At 45.5% G+C, this 17,663-nt stretch overlaps 4 protein-coding genes and 5 non-coding genes across 16 annotated transcripts; 3 read left to right on the forward strand and 6 right to left on the reverse strand.

Moving 5' to 3' along the window:
* Positions 1–73: 73 nt before the first annotated feature.
* nSMase (neutral sphingomyelinase) lies at positions 74–1,843 on the forward strand. The gene is made up of 2 exons (NM_139533.4): positions 74–262; positions 349–1,843. The coding sequence occupies exons 1-2, from the start codon at positions 222–224 to the stop codon at positions 1,634–1,636; spliced, it is 1,329 nt and encodes a 442-aa protein (NP_647790.1). The 5' UTR covers positions 74–221; the 3' UTR covers positions 1,637–1,843.
* On the reverse strand, positions 1,829–3,878 carry RpL28 (Ribosomal protein L28). Of its 6 annotated transcripts, none has more exons than NM_168004.2 (4): positions 3,706–3,876; positions 2,800–2,899; positions 2,385–2,627; positions 1,829–2,201 (listed from the first exon to the last, which is right to left on the reverse strand). In NM_168004.2, exons 2-4 carry the CDS (start codon positions 2,890–2,892, stop codon positions 2,103–2,105), a joined length of 435 nt encoding a protein of 144 aa, NP_728839.1. In that variant the 5' UTR covers positions 2,893–2,899; positions 3,706–3,876; the 3' UTR covers positions 1,829–2,102. The 6 variants fall into 6 exon arrangements, with proteins under 6 accessions (NP_728839.1, NP_647791.2, NP_001163337.1 ...); NM_139534.4 differs by having other exon boundaries at positions 2,032–2,201; positions 3,845–3,878; NM_001169866.2 differs by having other exon boundaries at positions 2,032–2,201; positions 3,766–3,876.
* Positions 2,268–2,345, reverse strand: snoRNA:Or-CD12. Its single transcript, NR_003852.1, has one exon. It is a non-coding gene; the product is annotated as a snoRNA:Or-CD12 (small nucleolar RNA).
* On the reverse strand, positions 2,689–2,765 carry snoRNA:Me28S-C3351. The gene has a single exon (NR_003853.1). It is a non-coding gene; the product is annotated as a snoRNA:Me28S-C3351 (small nucleolar RNA).
* Positions 2,968–3,034, reverse strand: snoRNA:Or-CD11c. Its single transcript, NR_003854.1, has one exon. It is a non-coding gene; the product is annotated as a snoRNA:Or-CD11c (small nucleolar RNA).
* On the reverse strand, positions 3,181–3,247 carry snoRNA:Or-CD11b. Its single transcript, NR_003855.1, has one exon. It is a non-coding gene; the product is annotated as a snoRNA:Or-CD11b (small nucleolar RNA).
* snoRNA:Or-CD11a lies at positions 3,393–3,459 on the reverse strand. Its single transcript, NR_003856.1, has one exon. It is a non-coding gene; the product is annotated as a snoRNA:Or-CD11a (small nucleolar RNA).
* Positions 3,879–4,258: 380 nt separating the features above from the next.
* Positions 4,259–5,568, forward strand: eIF1 (eukaryotic translation initiation factor 1). Its single transcript, NM_139535.4, has 3 exons — positions 4,259–4,444; positions 4,688–4,845; positions 5,232–5,568. Exons 1-3 carry the CDS (start codon positions 4,417–4,419, stop codon positions 5,376–5,378), a joined length of 333 nt encoding a protein of 110 aa, NP_647792.1. The 5' UTR covers positions 4,259–4,416; the 3' UTR covers positions 5,379–5,568.
* Positions 5,569–5,755: 187 nt separating this feature from the next.
* Positions 5,756–17,522, forward strand: Larp4B (La-related protein 4B). 3 transcript variants are annotated; one of them, NM_206263.4, is made up of 9 exons: positions 5,756–6,206; positions 7,795–8,623; positions 8,693–8,942; positions 9,010–9,384; positions 9,540–10,110; positions 10,171–10,697; positions 10,830–12,714; positions 12,827–13,157; positions 13,219–17,522. In NM_206263.4, the coding sequence occupies exons 2-8, from the start codon at positions 7,809–7,811 to the stop codon at positions 12,967–12,969; spliced, it is 4,566 nt and encodes a 1,521-aa protein (NP_995985.2). In that variant the 5' UTR covers positions 5,756–6,206; positions 7,795–7,808; the 3' UTR covers positions 12,970–13,157; positions 13,219–17,522. The 3 variants fall into 3 exon arrangements, with proteins under 3 accessions (NP_995985.2, NP_728843.1, NP_647793.1); NM_139536.4 differs by lacking the exon at positions 5,756–6,206 and adding an exon at positions 6,971–7,457 and having other exon boundaries at positions 13,216–17,522; NM_168007.2 differs by lacking the exon at positions 13,219–17,522 and having other exon boundaries at positions 12,827–13,110.
* The last annotated feature ends 141 nt before the right edge of the window (positions 17,523–17,663 follow it).

Raw genomic sequence — 17,663 nt, forward strand, 5'->3', positions numbered from 1 at the left:
GCAAAGAAATGCATCCCTGTTCATGTGCGACTTTGACTTGTCGCATCAACAAAGCTCGTCAGGGGTTCAGGCTTTATTAAATTTCGGCTTTCCCCAGACGGTCACACTGTGGCTTTATATCTTTTAAAAATAACAAAATCAAAAAGTTATCTTATCGCTGCTCCCGCGCCCGTTATTCCATTGTAAGCATGCGAACGTGAAAATTGGCCAAAGAAGTCGCTATGTTGCTGCTGGAGCTGAACATTCTGACCCTGAATATATGGTGAGAGCAGGCATCTCCTTCTAAGGCTGCTGGAGCCCCACTTCCCTTGACACCGATCTGCACAGGCTAATCATGTGCACTTTCAGGGGCATTCCGTATGTGTCGAGTGATCGCAGACCCCGCATCGATGCCATCTGCAAGGAGCTGGCTAGCGGGAAGTATGACATCGTGTCCCTGCAGGAGGTGTGGGCGCAAGAGGACAGCGAGCTACTCCAAAAGGGCACGGAGGCGGTCCTGCCCCATAGCCACTACTTTCACAGCGGCGTGATGGGCGCCGGTCTGCTGGTACTGTCCAAGTACCCCATCCTGGGCACTCTGTTTCATGCGTGGTCCGTAAATGGCTACTTCCACCGTATTCAGCATGCCGATTGGTTCGGCGGCAAAGGTGTGGGCCTGTGCCGCATACTCGTCGGCGGGCAGATGGTGCACCTATATAATGCCCACCTGCACGCGGAGTACGACAATGCCAACGACGAGTACAAGACACATCGCGTTATTCAGGCCTTCGATACTGCTCAATTCATTGAAGCCACCAGGGGGAACTCTGCGCTGCAGATTCTGGCTGGCGACCTGAATGCCCAGCCACAGGACATCTCTTACAAGGTGCTGCTCTATACCTCCAAGATGCTCGACAGCTGCGACTCGGACTCTTTTCGGACCAACGAATGCGAACACAACTCATACACATCTAAGCAAGCACGGGAGAGAAATCCTCTGGGTATCCGTATCGATCACATCTTTGTGCGTGGTGGCGATCATGTAAATGCTGAGATAGCCGAATACAAACTGCCTTTTCCGGAGCGAGTACCCGGCGAGAAATTTAGCTTCTCCGACCACGAGGCGGTGATGGCCAAGCTGAAGTTATTCAAGCTGGAACCTAGAAGTGAGGAGCCAGTGGCAACGATCGAGGTGAACTGCCTGGTAGAGGATGGTGAAACCTGTTCCGTGAGGGAAGTAGGAGCAGGGGATGCTTTGACAGGAGAGGACGATCAGTCATCACAACACCAGCCGGAGATCCAATGCAATGGAAGCTCCACTTCCATTCAATCCATGCCCGCCGCTAGAACTGCTGCCCTTCTTGAAGCTCTGGCGCTGTGCGATGCTTCCCTGCTGCAGTTAAACACTGATCGAATACTGTACTACAGCGCCGCCACCTTCCTGTTTGTCCTCTTGGTCCTTCTGGTGGAGTTCACCGCCCCCGTGGGCATGCGCACTATCTTTCTGCTGCTCAAGTTCATCGTGTTTGGCGTGATCCTGTTCTGCGTCTTCATGGCCTCCATCTGGAACTATATGGAACGAAATGGGGTCCTGCAGGGCAAGAAGTCGATGGAGGTGATGCTGCACCACGCCCAGAAGTACGAGTACTTCTACTGAGGCTGTGTATAGCAGCCAAGCTCAATGCGCATTTAAAATCCACGTGTAGCGTACTATAAGCAGCGATATATGTTTGACTAGAGTTATAGCGCTCTTACTTGATCTTTTTATTCGTGTAACCGTCAATGCAATTCCATGGTCTCTTTCTGTGTAACGTCATCCATATCCCAGGAATAATAGTTCAATAAAAGTGAGAATCATTTAGGCAAACAAAGATTGATTGATCTAAAGATACCTTTTGTATCAACAATAATATAGTTTGTCGTTTAATAAGCAACAATATATATGGTAAGCTCATTCATGGTTATAGAAAATTTCATAACTACCGCCCCAAAGTATGCAGTACTTGGTCGCTACCCATTATCGACAAATAACCACAGAACTGTATTAATATTACGGTGTTTTTAATATTTTTTCTTTATTCTCGAGTAGAAAACAGCTCCGCATAGCCCCAATCTGGTACAGTTTATTCGGGCTTCTTTCCCTTAGCAAACTCGGCCTTCTTTCCCTTGACGGGGGCGGGCTTCTGGGAGCGCAGGACAGCGGAAGCGCGGCGGAGGGCAGCCTATAAGCACAAGTAAAATCATTAGAATAGGCCTAACACTGAAGTACGATAAGCTTCAGCTTTGAGAGCTTCAGATAAGTTTATCAACACGATCATTCTGCGATCTTGGTTGTGTAGCATTAAAAAAAAGATCATCATGACAAGAACCCAAACAGTTGTTTCTAGGCTTGGAGCCATAATCACCTGTGTCAGGTCCTTGCGGTACTTGGAGCCGATAAGCAGGTTCTTCAGCTTCTTCAGGGAACGGCGGGGACCGGCCTTGAAGTCAACACGCACGGTGTTCTTGGCGGGGCGCTGGGCATACTTGCCCTTCTTCAGCACGGCGGTGAAGCCCTTCTTGTCGGCAGCTGGCACGACTCCCAGGGTCTTCTTGTGCACGATGCCGCTGTAGCGGTACGAGCTCACGCTGGCCAAGTTGTTTGGCTCCTGGAAGGGATTTAGAAGTCAGTAATGTGCTTGTCATATCATAGTAGTGATGAAGCCAACTTTTATCAGATTAAAGTTACTATCATGTTGTATTCAAATATCATTGTGAAAGTTATAAGTTGGAAACATCATTTAAATGTGGTGCACGTTATTTAAATCCATATTTACTTACTGTGCTGAAGGGCTTCTTCACATCGCGCTTCTTCAACAAGAAGGCGTTGTTGTTGCGAATGATCAACCAATTGAGGTGCGAAGAGGTTGCCATCTCACGTCTGGAATAGAAGTTAAGAACATATTAGTAATTGCTCAGGAAAAAGCCATATTTAAAGTTTTTCAAAGGTATTTCAGTTTTGGGTGATGAATATAGTCTTCAAGAACTCTTCTGCTAAATCAATCCTCATTAAGCCACAACTGAAGTACTCAATATAGATTTTAATGCTTACCTTTTTGATCAAATCGCCAGAAACGCAAGCAAGAAAGGGGAACATGAAATAAAAACAAATTTCGTGATTAGATTAATAATTTCTATATTAATTTCTTGAAGAACTGCAACGTTTTCAGTTTTGGGTGATGAATATAGTCTTCAAGAACTCTTCTGCTAAATCAATCCTCATTAAGACAAAAATAAGGATTTTGAACACATTTTATATGCTTACCTTTAAAGGAAAATCAATAAATTACACAGCCAAAAGGTGAACATGGAACAAAAAGAAAGTCGGCAGTTAGATTATGTTTTTCTGAATAAAAGACAACGATATTTCTGTTATATTCAGTCTTGGGTGATGAATATAGTCTTCAAGAACTCTTCTGCTCAATCATTCATCACAGAATTAATCACGCATTTTAAGACCACACGTGTTCTTACCTTTATTGAAAAGATCCATGTAAAATCAGCAGTAGGAAAAGCAGCATGCAAAGAAAGAGAAAAACGATATTAAATTTGGTATTGATCAACGCCACGTTCGCTTAGTAATATAGACTATTTGATTAAGTCCATTATGGGTTCGCTACAAATTAATTCAAATTTTTATTCACTATTTGCCCGCTGCGTTGCACGTGTGGGTAAAACTCAATTTACCTCCGAGGTTTAGCGGGCCGGCAGCCAAATAGACGGCAACACGTGGTGCAGGCATTATACCTCTACACTTGCGGAGCGCTTGGGACGCTGAGAGAACGCTAGAACTTAACCAAATCGAGAACAAACGCAAAATGCCCACCTTTTCTCGTTGAAATACAAGAAGGAAAGAAATATGGCAGCCCGACATAGCGCGAAGTTGGCTGCGCTTGCCGAAAACACTGGGTTGCATTCTGTGTTGTGCGAGTTGGCAGGGCAACTATCGATAAGCATTTCGTACGCTAACACATAGCAGATAATATTTAAAATTTGTCTGATTTGTATTTTCAAAACTACATAACATGAATTTAATTTTTGCAAATTTAATTGCTTATATAGTTTTATAATATTTTTGTAGCATATTTTTAGAATATAAGCAAAAGCTATGGTATTGATTAATTATTTGCGAAAACTCCAAAAACTCATAAATTTACGAAGACCCTTGTGATTAACAATTTTAAATCAAGTGATTATAATTGATGCTGGCGGGCGTTGCCCATCTTCTGAACACTCGATAGTATCGATTAGAAATCGATTTTTTTCCAGCTCTAGTCTACTTGTCAGACACATTTCCGAAAAAAAACTCAATCAGTAAAACGTTAAATTAAAGTTTGACTATCAACAAATCATTTCAAAAAGTTTTTGTTTTAGGCTGTGGTTTGTTTTTATTGTCGTATGTCCATCCAGAATTTAAACACTCGTGGTAAGTTTAGGCCAAACGAGACACTTTTCCCCGACTCCTACACATGTACATAAAAATGGCCGCCCTGACGGTCATCATCACGAACACACACACACCCATACACACGCACATAAGCGCATTCTGGTACAAAAGAAAAACACGCTGCTGGGGTGTGATTACATGCCTTACAACCTGCGTTTTACATCTTGCATGCCCTGAATTTCCCGATAGTCGCAATAACCAAGCCTTTTTCCGCCTTTACAGACCCCTTTGCTGATGCAATCAAGGGCAATGATGATGATATTCAAGACGGGCTAGTGCATATAAGAATCCAGCAGAGGAACGGTCGCAAGACGCTAACCACTGTCCAGGGCCTGTCCGCGGAGTATGACTTGAAGAAGATAGTCCGCTCCTGCAAGAAGGTGGGTCCACCTAGGGTATCCTTGTGTGGAATATCCCTCAACTGTCGAAGCAAGATAATATGCACGCGTTTTAACTGCTAATCCAGTAAAATCTGAACCCCTAATCTATTGATTTCCATGAATGGAAGTTTAAACATCCCTTACTAAGTGGTACATACAAAAAGAGATGTTTGAAAGATTATTCGATTATAATTAGATTTCTTTGCTATAGAAACCATTTCATAGCTCCAAAGCACAGATTTTTGAAGAAACTGCGAATATTATTGAAATCTATTTGGTCAGCAGTTCATTTGCACATATTCAAGACATTGTTTAAAACATTGATTGCTTCGTCGGTTGTGGATTTGGTTGAAAAGCACTAACATATTAATTACATTCATTCACAGGAATTCGCATGCAATGGCACTGTAATCGAGCACCCAGAGTATGGTGAGGTTCTGCAGCTCCAGGGCGATCAGCGTGAGAACATCTGTCAATGGTTGACGAAGGTGGGTCTAGCTAAGCCGGATCAGCTGAAGGTGCACGGCTTCTAAGCGGTCGAACGAACAAACCGTGTGAATCTTCATACCACTCTTTCATTCTTAAGCTCTGCAACAACACCCAAAAACTTGGAAAAGTTCTTTGTTCCGAATTATTCAAACTCTCTTGATAGAACATAAACATACAGAAGCAATAGACCATTTACTGAGAACAATGTTATAAATAAAATTAAATGTTCAATTTAAATAAATGAATGTGTGCGGGCGCTGTCGTAGTATAATGGGTCGAAAAAATTATAAATGCTTGTATTTCGAATTGGTTTTTCTGGCTTGTAACGCAGAAAACGCCCATTGGTATTTCATAGCTATTCGGATAAGATTCTGAATTAAAATATAGTAAAACGAAAGGTGGGCCATTTATTTATTGTCAACGAAAATATTAAAAAAAATATTCAAATTCAGGAACGTCTGATTTGGTTGTTGTCTTAGCTTCAGCAACGTTTCACACCTCGAGGGGAATACCACCTTAGGCGTTCTTGGGTACATTTGTCAGACTGTTCTGCAGTCACACTAATTTAGGCACAAAAAATCGGAGCGCGAAGTTTTTGCGTGTGTTGCATTTTGCTGGAAAAAAGAGTTATCTGAGTGTCAAACGTAGGCAAATTCGTCCCCCGAAATCGACGCGTTGCAACTGACGAATTTCCCAACGATAATTCGCCAGCAGAACGTTCAGTGAAGAATACGTGGACGCGCGGAACGCTTGGTGTTTCATTTTGTTCGTTCGGCCAAATTTAACAAGTGGTTTTCGCCTCAGCGCTGTCACAGCTGCACGAAATCGCCGTCTGCAGGCGGATGAGCCCGGGATTTCCATTCATCCCAGTGGTAAGTGAATATAGGCGAATAATGGTGCAGATAACATGTCGGAGAGGGGGCGGGTGGGCTGGATTTCGCTTAGCAATATTATGTTCTTGCACGTTTCAGGGTTGTCGCTTCGCAGGCAGTTGGTATTTTTTGTTCGATATTTTTGGGTAGCGTGCTTGTATTTGTGCGGTCTTCCGCAGGCTACTCTCTACATTTACATTGAAACGCAATAACCATTTAAGCAATAATCGTTAACGAAAAGCGTGAACGCATGCCTTGACTTGCGTGTCTCATGCTACGCACTTTTAAAAACCTGTCAGGAAAAACTAGTGACAATCGAGTTACTTTTTTTTTTTAGTATTTGCAATCGCTTGCAACCCTGACTTGCGATCTATCGAAACGGCGAAAGTTTTCTATGACGATGAGAAGTCGAATTTTTGGATTTTTCGCGTGACAAGTTGGTGGTGAAAAAAACCAGGCACAACCTTAACAATTCATTTGTCAACTTGGCTAACGATTGGCTACTGACAAGCGTAACGCTGGCTGGTGCGGGCGGTTCAAGTGAGGTGTGAAAAGTCGCCAAAAGAAAAAAATCAATTGCCTCTCGGTCGTTTCCAATTTTCAATTCACATTCTCTGCGTGTGCAAAAAGCAAAGAAAAGGCGAGAAAAAAAAATTAGACTGCAAACGACAAGAAAAGAAGAAAAAATAGAAAAGAAACGGCGAGCGGAAAGAAGAAGAGCGCAGAAGAAGGCCGAGCAAAGGCAACGTAGAGTTGAAGAAAATGTTGTACAAAAGGGGCGGAGGAGCAGGAGCCGTGTTTTCAAGTCGCAAGCAGCAGAAGCAGTATAAATAAATAACCATCGTCGCCAAAGAGAGTGCTCGCTATTCAGCGCGATTGGAATCGCGGAAAAGCAAGTTGGCGAAGTACGAAATATCGCAGTGAAAATCAAATTTTCCAAATAGAAAGAAGAGCTCCTCCTCTCGTTCGTTCGCCTGCTCGCTCTCTTTCTCTCTCATCCTCTCCATCGCTCTCTCGCTTCCACTCTCGCGACTGGGTGGCAACGTGTGTGCGTGTGTTGCTGTGTGTGCCTGCTGTGTGTGAGTGTGCCGCGTGCGTAAGTGTGTGTGTGTAGCTCGAAAGAGCGAAAAAATAGATTTAAAAGAAAAAAATAAGAGGAAAAGCAAATAAGGAGAAGCGAAATAACCGACTGTGTCTTTGTGTGGAATTTCTTGATAATTGCAACATACGTTACCATGGAATACTTCCTAGGTTGGTAAAATGCGTTAACTAGCACCCGTGCATGCGTGTGCGCCACCCCCTATGCATCACCCACATGCTCGAAAATTTGCATACGTATGTGTACGCTTATGCTGGCACTGCTTTACGCTTGTTTGTTTTTTGTTGTTATTAGCTCGAAATCGGCAGAGTTTTCCCAGCATCTGGCTTCCTTCGATTACGACAGTTTCCCGTTACGTCTACAATTACAAAATATTGACCTTGTTTATACACACACTCACCATATCACACACACAACAAACCCAACCACACCACCCATCACCCGCCCACCCATAATGTAAAAACCGTCTTATGTGCAAACCACTTGCAGGAGGATATGTATACATGAACGGAGATGCACTCAAGATCCAGCCGCCCGTCTACACCAACGTTCCTGTCGAGACGGCGATGCTAGCAACTAATCTGTTTGGCGCCACAACCCAAATTGCAGCCTCACCCGCAGCAGCCGCCGCTGCCCACATACCGTTGATCACAGCCGCAGCTGCAGCCGCCGCCGCCGCAGGCGCTCCAGCAGTAGCTCCTCCAGTTGCCGTTGCTCCAGTGGCCACCGCATCAGCAGCACAAGCAGCAGTTGTGCCCGCCCAACAACAGCAGCAGGCGCATCCACACCAGGCCCAGATTTTGGCCCATACGCACGTAGCCCACCAACAACAACAGCAGCAGCAGCAGCAGACGATCCAACAGCATCTCCACCAGCAGCAGCAACAACAGTCGCCGCATCCCGCCCAGCATCTGACCTACGGCCATCAGCCGGCGCTTTCGCAGGCCACGGCTGGAGGATCAGGAACAATTTCCGGAGGAGCAGTAGGACCATCCGGAGTAGTCGTGGAGGGCCAGGACACCAACGAGTACGCCATCATGAATGGCGCACTCGGCCAGACCCAGGATGGCACTGTGGTCTGCTACACCACAGACGCCCTGAACAACACGAATTTAGTTGCACTCGATCCGCAGCCCCATCAAATTGTAGTGCCGGTCCAGGTTCCTGTCCAAGTCCCAGTGCCCGTTCAGCTACCAGCAAATGGATCCGCTGATCCGCAGCAAGGCAGCCACAATGCAGCTGGTGGAGAGGAGCCCAACATACCGCTGGACAAGCTCAAACAAATGCTGGCCACCCAACTTGAGTACTACTTCTCCAGGTGAGATTTGGCACACAAAATCCAACAGCAAACCCCTTTTGACATTGCTTCTTATTCCGCTCCAAACAGGGAGAACCTGGCAAACGACACCTACCTGCTCTCCCAGATGGACAGCGACCAGTATGTGCCCATTTACACTGTGGCCAGATTTAATTTGGTGCGAAAGCTAACCAATGACATCAATCTCATCACTGAGGTGCTGCGTGAATCGCCCAATGTCCAGGTGGACGACAAAGGCCTGCGCGTGCGTCCCAATCGCAAGCGTTGCATCATCATTCTGCGCGAAATATCGAACAACACGCCTCTCGATGACGTCAAGGTGAGTGACTGACTCTACGCTCTCCCGAGCCAGCCGAAATACTAATTGGATTTTGCTTATATCACAGGCTCTGTTCAGCAATGAGAGCTGCCCCCGCCCGATATCCTGCGAATTCGCCGCCAATAACTCGTGGTACATAACCTTCGAGTCGGACGAAGATGCGCAAAAGGCGTATAAGTACCTGCGCGAAGAGGTCAAGGAGTTCCAGGGCAAGCCGATCATGGCTCGCATCAAGCCCAAGTCGTTTATCAATCGTATCCAAGCTGTACCAAAGAACGGCTATCGCCTCACGTCGCCGCCGACTGCTAATGTCTTTGATCCAGCCGGAGCCGGTGGCGCCACAGTTAGCTATGCGGCTGCCCAGCAGCCCCGCTATCTGTACACCAACGGAGCGGCCATCGCGGCTCCCGCTTCAGTTCAGTACAGCAACCCAGTACTGATTGTGAGTATCAAGTTTTGTATTGTTATTTGAGTTAATTGGCGTTTCAATAACTTCAATTTCGATGAAGGGATGCAGTGTTTTTTATATACTAGGCTTTTCACGACTAAAACGATTTCATTTATTTGTTAATGATGCCAAACATTGTTTGTTTACAGCCGATTCCGCAGAATCAATTCTACCCTGGATTGGTGGCTGGTCCCTGGCCGCCTGGCACTGTAGCAGCTACTACCGCCCATGGGCAAAACTTCTACGAGCTCGGAGGAAACATATTTACCACCAATCCTTTACCTCCGCAGCCAGTGACAGCGGGATTCGCTCAAGCTCCACCACCCACCTCACAAGCAATGGTCACGCCCAAACCGCAGGGCGGTGGGCGCTACAATAACAATCACCGCGGCAATCCAAACAACGTTGGCGGTGCAAACTCGGGACCACGCGCCGAGTCGAGGAGCAAACCACCGCGCAGCACACCATCAGCCTCCCATATCCAGGGCGGTAACATCATGCCCATCCAGATAACTGCACCCATTCCAGGAGGAATGGTTAGCGTGGTTCCGACCAACATTGTGCAGGATCCATTACAGCCGGCACCTTTGCAACAGCAACCCCAGCAGGTGATCCAACAAATTCAGCAGCAGCCATCGAGCTCAGCTCAGCAGCAACAGGCCGCCACGGTGCAGATGAACAACACTACGCGTCACTACCCCATCAAGAGCAACTGGAAGGGTGTGTTTTCAAATACCGCTTATTTGCGAAACAGTCAAATACAATTTTCACCCGCTACAGGTGGCATGCAAAAGAACCTAGACAAGAGCTATAGCGGTGGTGTGGCCACCCATCATCACTACACCACCCAGGTGCAGGCTCTGCCCGCCCACAGCCATCATCTACAGGCTCAGCAGCAGCTGCAGGGACAGACCCAGCAGCAGCACTATCAATTGGCTTCCTCCAGCGCTGCAAGCGCTCCGCAAGTTACCTATGTAACCACTGCACCGGCCCCACAGCAGCCGGGCCAGCATCAACACCACTTGGTGGTCCAGCAAACGCAGCCACAGCAGCAGCAACAACAGCAACAGGTAGTCCTTCAGCAGCAGCAAGTGCAGGTGCAGGAGCTGCAGGAAGCTGGGGACGGCGTCGAGCATAGCTCTCACGCCATGCAGCAGGTGAATCGCAGTAGCAACATGTCTGCCAGCTCCTCCTCATCGCTGGCCACTTCGATGAGCAAGGAGCCACTGCAATGGCAGAATCGTCCGCGTCGTCGTCGTCGTGATGAGGAGGGCGGTATCAACTATTCCCCAGGCGGGCGAGTTGGGGTGAGTAATCTACATGCATACAATATTTAGCATAAAAGAGAGAAGCCTTGAATGGAGTTTAAATTTAACGTAATTTTATAAAGCAAAGCGTAATTTTTATTCTTAACCTATATATCTTTGCATTCTTAACAGCTCTACGGCAGCTCGCCCTCAAACCCGCATCCGCAGCAGCATCTGATGTCATCTTCCACCGGGAGCAATGTACAATCAGCTGGCGGAACCGATGGCGGCGGAGCCTCCCATCGCGGCGGAGAGCGCCAGAGCCACTACAACACCATCCACGACGTCCCACCGCCCCAGCACCGTGGCAACTACAAGGGCAATAACTACAATCCGCATTATCATGCCCAGCATTCTTCGATGGCGAGTGGCTCGCACCATCACCATCACCACAACGCCCTGTCGTCGCAGCAGCAGCAACATCACTTGACCACAGGCACTGGGCAGCAGGGCTCGGGTCATCACTATCATCACCATCACCACCACAATTCGATTGGCAGCAATGTGGGCAACAGCGGTGGCTTAGGCGTCAGCAGTGGCGGATCCGGGGGTGGCGGAAGTGGCGGAGGATCGGGCAGCAACAGTCTGTCTGGCGGAAGCAACGAGCGCGGTATTCACCACAGCTCCTTGGGCTATCAGGGTCACCAGCATCAGCACCAACAGCAGCAGCAGCAGCAACAACAGCAGCAACAGCAACAACCAGCCGCACCGGTGCAACCGCCGCAGTTCGATTTAGAGGATGCCGCCTTTCCACCACTGCCAGCCACGTCAGCCACAGCACCACATACACCTCAGGCCACTGGCGGAGCATCCCTGCATAACTCTACGACCTCGTCCTCCTCGTCAACAGGTCTGGGCCAAAAGCAGACCCTACACCAGCAGCAACAGCAGGCGCCGCAACAGCACCAGGTGCTGAGCAGCAGCGTGGAAAGCGCCGGCGGTGATGAACAACGCTCAAGCAATCAGCAGGGAATCGAGACCAGCAATATCCACTTGGCCAACAGTTCCACCGCCAACAATTGGGTTGAGAACCGCCTATCGGACGTGGTGCGCACTGGCGGTGGCGGTGGAGGCGGAGGCAAGGGCAAGGCTCGTAAGGATAACAGGCACCCACAGGGCCAGAACCAGCCCCATATGGCCCCCAACTATCAGCAGCATCAGCCGCGCAATCCACCTGTTAGCCCCACGCCAGCCCTGGGCGCTGAGTATGGGATCCAGATTCAGGAGGGCAACAATACTAAGAACGTTACTAAGCAGAGCTCCAGTAACAACAATTCGATCCATGTGATAAAGTGTCAAACACCAAATATCAATGCCAGCAGCAAGGAGGAGGCAGCCGGAGCCCAGCAACAGCAGCAGCAGCAGCTGGACAAATCAAACAAGACTGAGGATGAAATGCATCCAAAGCAGCCATCGCAGCAGCGACTGGTCGAAGGCTATGTCCAGCAGCAGCAGTTGCCGCTGCTGGCTGCCCATAACGAGTATTCCGCTGCCCTGGCCGCGGGCGCTGGCGCCTGTAGCGTGGTGGAGGGTGGTCTGACCACCAGTTTGGCCGAGTGCAGTCTGGGCCAGCACAAGAAGCCGCCCTCGGTGGCCGCCCTGCACGCCAAGAAAGACGCCAATTTGCTGGAGAAGGGCGCCAGCAAGCACAAGAGCGTGGCCACGTCCACGTCTACAGAAAATCTTTCGGCTGCCGCCACGGCCAGCAAACTCAGCTATGCCCAGGTGGCACAGCACCACAAGGCCGCGGCCTCTTCTGATTCAAAGGAGACGGGCTCCGGTGGCTCCACTGGCACGCTGTCGCCCACTGGCAGCCACAAGATGGACCTAGTCTTTGGTGATCCCGCCGTCGTGGTGGCGGCCGTAGAGAAAAGCGGCCTAGCCACAGTTTCTACCGAGAAACGCGTCGCAGGTGGAGCCTCGCCCGCCGCGTTGATCGGCAAGCCAGCTGGTGGACTTCCGGCCACCAACACAACCCAAGGCAGCAGTGCTGTCGTGGTCTCTGCCAAAGAGAAAGGTATGTTCGAAAGCCACTAAAAGCGTTCTTTAGATGAGTAAATTTTTATGAAATGACTTGATTGTGATCTAAGCAACATAATTTATATCGAACAAATCTTTGCACCCCACAGATAATCGTCCCAATGCCTCCGTTCGCCCACTGAGCAAGGAGAAACAGCAGCAACATTACGGCTCTGCTACAGAGCACAACACTAATGCCAATATCGGCTTGGGGGCTAGCGGAAACCGCAAGTCCAGGGCCAACAACTCTTAAAGGACGGAGAGAGGAGAAACAAACCGCGTTGCCAAAGCGAGGCATCTGTGAAACACCTTGCAGGATGCCTCTAAAGCTGCATCCGACTGTAAATATATGAAATTCCATGTGTAAATATGAGCAAACCTTTTTGTTAAACCTATAAGAGCTAGAGATATCTGTAAACGAACTAAGGAGGCATATGACAGGTGAGTTGTGGTGCGCATATGTACCTTCAAAACTTACTATTTACAATCCGTTTTGCAGCAGTTGCCGCTGCTCGTTAGGACGCGGAAACGAGAGCAGAGGAAGGAGAGAGCAGCAGGCGATGCTTGGACCAGTTATCATATTAGTAGGCAACGACGAAGAATGAATGGTGCATACCCTTTCTCCAGCTATATTTAATCAGTTATCAGTTAATGTTAATCAACCTAAGCTAATGTTACCTAGACTCGGTGGGTACACACACACACACACGCAGCTTAGCGCGGCGCGGAGGAGCAGGACTGTGGCGACCGGGGACAAAGGAAAGAACAGACAAGAAATGAATGAGATGTATATGCCTAAGCTAAGCTATTATTACGATTACCAATAACGATGCCGAGTGAATAAGTCTTAAGAGGTTTGAGCGTAGTTAGCTAACTATCATCGAACGACAAAACAAAACTAAAGCAAGCTAAGCCAAGCAATGGAAGAGAGGAGAAGGAAATGTTAGGTTTTATTGCTAAATTACCGATGAACTCATGAATCACACGTCGATTTTACGATATATGATTTGCCTTTAATATTTCATCATTCTCATTTTTGCTTACACATCAGAACGTAATGTTTATAGCCAAAACAGAAGTACACAGATAAGAGTGCGTAGCCCACATAGCTATGTCTCTGCTAGTCTCACAGGTTAGGGTTACTTCTATTATTTAGATATATTATATATAATCTATATATATTTATATGCGATTGTTTTGAATCATTGTAACATTTTAACGGATGATCTTGTTTGCGCAAGAGGGTTTTTTTTTAATTAACTTGATTATGGGGATTCTCGTACTTAGTTCACGACTTAAGGGATCCTTTACACAGACACACCTGAATACGCCTAGACTAACTTATCTTCCCCCCAGACACCGACCCGTGAATACCCCTCATTTTTATACTTAAATCGTATATCGTGGGAAGGACTTACATTTTAAAATTGCATTTGTTTCCATATGAAAGCAATTTTCTCAGTTTGATGGTTTCACACGTCTATTTCAACAAGCAAGGAACGAAAATGAAATGCATTAAGAAGTTCGGTCAATGCTAAATACTAAAAACTTTATCCTTACAAAGCGTAGGTGGACACAGCTCAGCTCATAAGACAAACACTATCTAATGTTATATTTACGACTTAGGACTCTATACAAAAGGTGCCATAACTAAAACACAAACAGACACACGAAATTCTATGAGGTTTAGGAAGACACAAAAAAAGGGCATTTAAAACGAATTCTTTACCAATGTTTTACTGTCTCTCGATTTGAAAAGAAGCTGCTTCATCTTCATCCTCTTCCCAAATTATTGATGCTCACCTTAGGTATACATTTGCATAGAAGGGCATTCATTTTAATTATTGTTTCCCTTTTAATTGTTCACGATTTACGCACAAATTGATTTATAGAGTCTTAGTTTATTCAAATTTAAGAAGCATGTAAATTGATTCCCGAAGCATTGAAACAATTGGCAAGGGAGTAATGAAAAATAATCAGTAGACTTAAGAGCGTACACACGATATCTACAAATTATTCTAGGCATAAGAATAAGTTTAGATATGCATATATGGATATTCACACTAAACTTAAAAACATTACTTCTTTTGTTAGTCAATTCCTTTGATTTGAGAACAAAACTGCTCCGCCCTTTCACTTCGACACCAAAACGAAAGCCATCATTTTCATTTTTTCCATTCGCAACCTCACTACCAAAACGAAGAAAACCCGCGTATTATGATTATCATTCTCTTTAATTAGATGCTTATGATTATGAACCCACTGTGAACACACTGAACAATGTTTTCCCAAAAGAAAAAGTACTAAAACTTTCATCCAAAATCAAAAACGAATGAGAAATGAAAAATGAACTCTAAACGCAAGACTTCCAACCAAAATGAAATTGAAAATATAAGAGAAGGATAAGAAAACTGAAAAATCAATATATATACACATATACTTTGTTTCTATGAAAACAATCGAATATGCTAAGTGCCTATACTAACTAATATGTAACATACGAGCAGGGTACAGACCGACCACTGAGCCAAGAACCCATGTGGCACCATCCGCCCATCAAGTCCCTTCAAATCGCATCTGATCACAAACGACACACAACTGCCTCTAGGACATAAACAGCAATCTATCAATCAATCAATCGATCATATATAATCAAACCACTTACACTAACTCATTAGTTCGCCCAGTCTATGCGCATCCTGGGCAGGTCCAGCACACGGATAGTTCACTAGGGATGGTGGCCACCACACAGATAGTATACCTTGCTCAGTGTTTCGTCTCGTACCCGCCACACAAATGTATCTTTAAATAATTCATAGTTTATAGTTTGTATCTTCCCCTCCAAATCGATGAGAAAGACCCAATCAAACTGTAAGCCAACTAACCCCAAACACTCACACACACATTTCTTTGGAATGTTCTCAAATGATTTTGTTGTGCTCATCACTCACTGTCGGCTGACAACAGAAAATTATACAAAACAACACTCTACACACTTCAAAACACACACACACACACCTAACACACTGTACAGTTGAACCTCAATAGGGCGGACTGCGGACTGCGCCTTAGGTGAATCAATGGATGAGGAACAGCATGTGGCCAGAGTGGAGCCAGCTGTTCGTTGGCGACGTCTCCAAGCTTCCGACAATGAGATGTGATATTATGCAATTGACAAATCATCAATTGTGTGCGACAAAAAACAAAAACAAATAAACGGAATGCGGGTTGGAGCAAGCCAGTCGAGCTTGCAACTCCCACTCGGCCATGAGACAGTCGACACTTGGACACTTGACCACGCTGCCCATCCGCTCGCTGAGATCGAGGGACGATAGAGAACCGTGGCGAGAGATAGGGAGTATAGGGAATAGGGAAAGTAAAGAAACATTGTTGATGTTGAATAATTTTAAGGAATACAATAAATTAAATTAAATTGTTAAATTGTAAACCTCAGTTCTTAAGTTATTTATTTTTGTATACTTAAGCAGCGCATATGACACCTTGTTATATTTACAAAATAATACTATTGCAAGTTCAGCAGACATGCCACGCCCATAGAGCTATGTATTTCCCGCATTGCCACCACACCAGAACAAACCAAACCACACCCAAATCCAAGCACATATATCATACATCTCCTGATCCTCAACCGAGACACTCAGAACCACACTGACACCTACCTAGCTTAGAATAGCGATATGGTTTAGTTTTTGTTCTTAGACCACCCAAAAACGTTGTATTATTTAATCCTATGGAATGTGCCCCCCAACAGACCACTGTACATACCCTTAGCTATACATTTACATTTCCGGGGGCAATTTTCTCCTGATTTCATGCGATCACCTTCTTTGGCACTGCCATCAAAATCGCCCTAACACTTTTACGTTCGATGTAATTTCGAAAGAACTTTTGAGTTGTTTCCCTTTTGTTGCTTTGGCATTAGTTAGTTTACAAACTGATTTTGTACTACAGCAAGCAACAAACAAACAACGCTAAACTAAAATGCTTACGCACATTGTTATCACTAGAAAAACAACAACAACAACAACAAAAGAACAACAAGAACATAAACACAAGAAGAAAAACCTGTCTGTTAAAAAAACAAAAATGAGAATATGTAATATGAATAACGAGAAGTACATGCATACATATATAAATATATATATATATAATCAATTTGTAATTGTACCGAAATTGATAACTGTAAAGTAACAAGAAGTTTATAAAATTGCATATGATTTAAACTATAAACTAACTAAGAAATACAATATCCCTCTATGCAGCAAGCGAAAGCAAAACCAACAGCAGTTATACATAATTGAATGTGTAATATGATGGCAAAAATATAAATAAAAATATTATAATAAAACAAAACGAAAAAAAAAATACAAACACTGAGAAACAACCAAAAAAAAAAACAAAAAGCGTAATTCATTTCCTCTCTATGCTATGATAGTTAAGCCTGAACCATTGAACAATTAAACAATTTGTACGTAAAACTAGACGATGAATGACTAGGCGATGATGATGTTGCGAGGACGTAACGACTTAATAGCGAAAAGTTTAAATAAAATTTATACTTGCGAGTTGAAAAAACATATATGCGGCCGGAACTTTTCATGACCAATGCTCCCACTCTGGCCACTTTTAGTCTTGATTCCACTGTATGCCTCATATAATTATAAACCCCAGTAAATAAAAAGCGGACAACAACAGCGAGCGTTCGTTTTGTAGATAACCGAGGAAAACAATAAAGCGATAACCACCATCCACGGGGGCCATTTACTCCAGTCCAACTTAATGCCCAACCGGAGCCAAAGCTGTTCCTGATAGCCGTCTTGGATCCACCAAAAAGTATTGCAACGCGTGGCAAACAGGATGGTAGAATCAGTCTCAAAAAGTGCATCTTACTTTCATGGATTCTACATCGAACAAAATGACTAATAA

This window comes from Drosophila melanogaster, chromosome 3L, assembly GCF_000001215.4.
Source record: "Drosophila melanogaster chromosome 3L".
Taxonomy (NCBI): domain Eukaryota; kingdom Metazoa; phylum Arthropoda; class Insecta; order Diptera; family Drosophilidae; genus Drosophila; species Drosophila melanogaster.

What these genes read in the sequence shown, in the direction of transcription:
- eIF1 (NM_139535.4), top strand. Translation starts at nt 4,417, where the DNA reads ATGTCCATCCAGAATTTAAACACTCGTG. An exon ending in CCAGAATTTAAACACTCGTG is followed by an intron (nt 4,445 to 4,687) that starts GTAAGTTTAGGC and finishes CCGCCTTTACAG; the next exon opens with ACCCCTTTGCTGATGCAATC. An exon ending in TAGTCCGCTCCTGCAAGAAG is followed by an intron (nt 4,846 to 5,231) that starts GTGGGTCCACCT and finishes ATTCATTCACAG; the next exon opens with GAATTCGCATGCAATGGCAC.
- nSMase (NM_139533.4), top strand. Translation starts at nt 222, where the DNA reads ATGTTGCTGCTGGAGCTGAACATTCTGACCCTGAATATATG. An exon ending in ATTCTGACCCTGAATATATG is followed by an intron (nt 263 to 348) that starts GTGAGAGCAGGC and finishes GTGCACTTTCAG; the next exon opens with GGGCATTCCGTATGTGTCGA.
- Larp4B (NM_139536.4), top strand. An exon ending in CTTGAGTACTACTTCTCCAG is followed by an intron (nt 8,624 to 8,692) that starts GTGAGATTTGGC and finishes CGCTCCAAACAG; the next exon opens with GGAGAACCTGGCAAACGACA. An exon ending in ACAGCAACCCAGTACTGATT is followed by an intron (nt 9,385 to 9,539) that starts GTGAGTATCAAG and finishes GTTTGTTTACAG; the next exon opens with CCGATTCCGCAGAATCAATT.
- RpL28 (NM_168004.2), bottom strand. Translation starts at nt 2,892, where the DNA reads ATGGCAACCTCTTCGCACCTCAATTGGTTGATCATTCGCAACAACAAC. An exon ending in TGAAGAAGCCCTTCAGCACA is followed by an intron (nt 2,628 to 2,799) that starts GTAAGTAAATAT and finishes AATCCCTTCCAG; the next exon opens with GAGCCAAACAACTTGGCCAG. An exon ending in ACCGCAAGGACCTGACACAG is followed by an intron (nt 2,202 to 2,384) that starts GTGATTATGGCT and finishes TTGTGCTTATAG; the next exon opens with GCTGCCCTCCGCCGCGCTTC.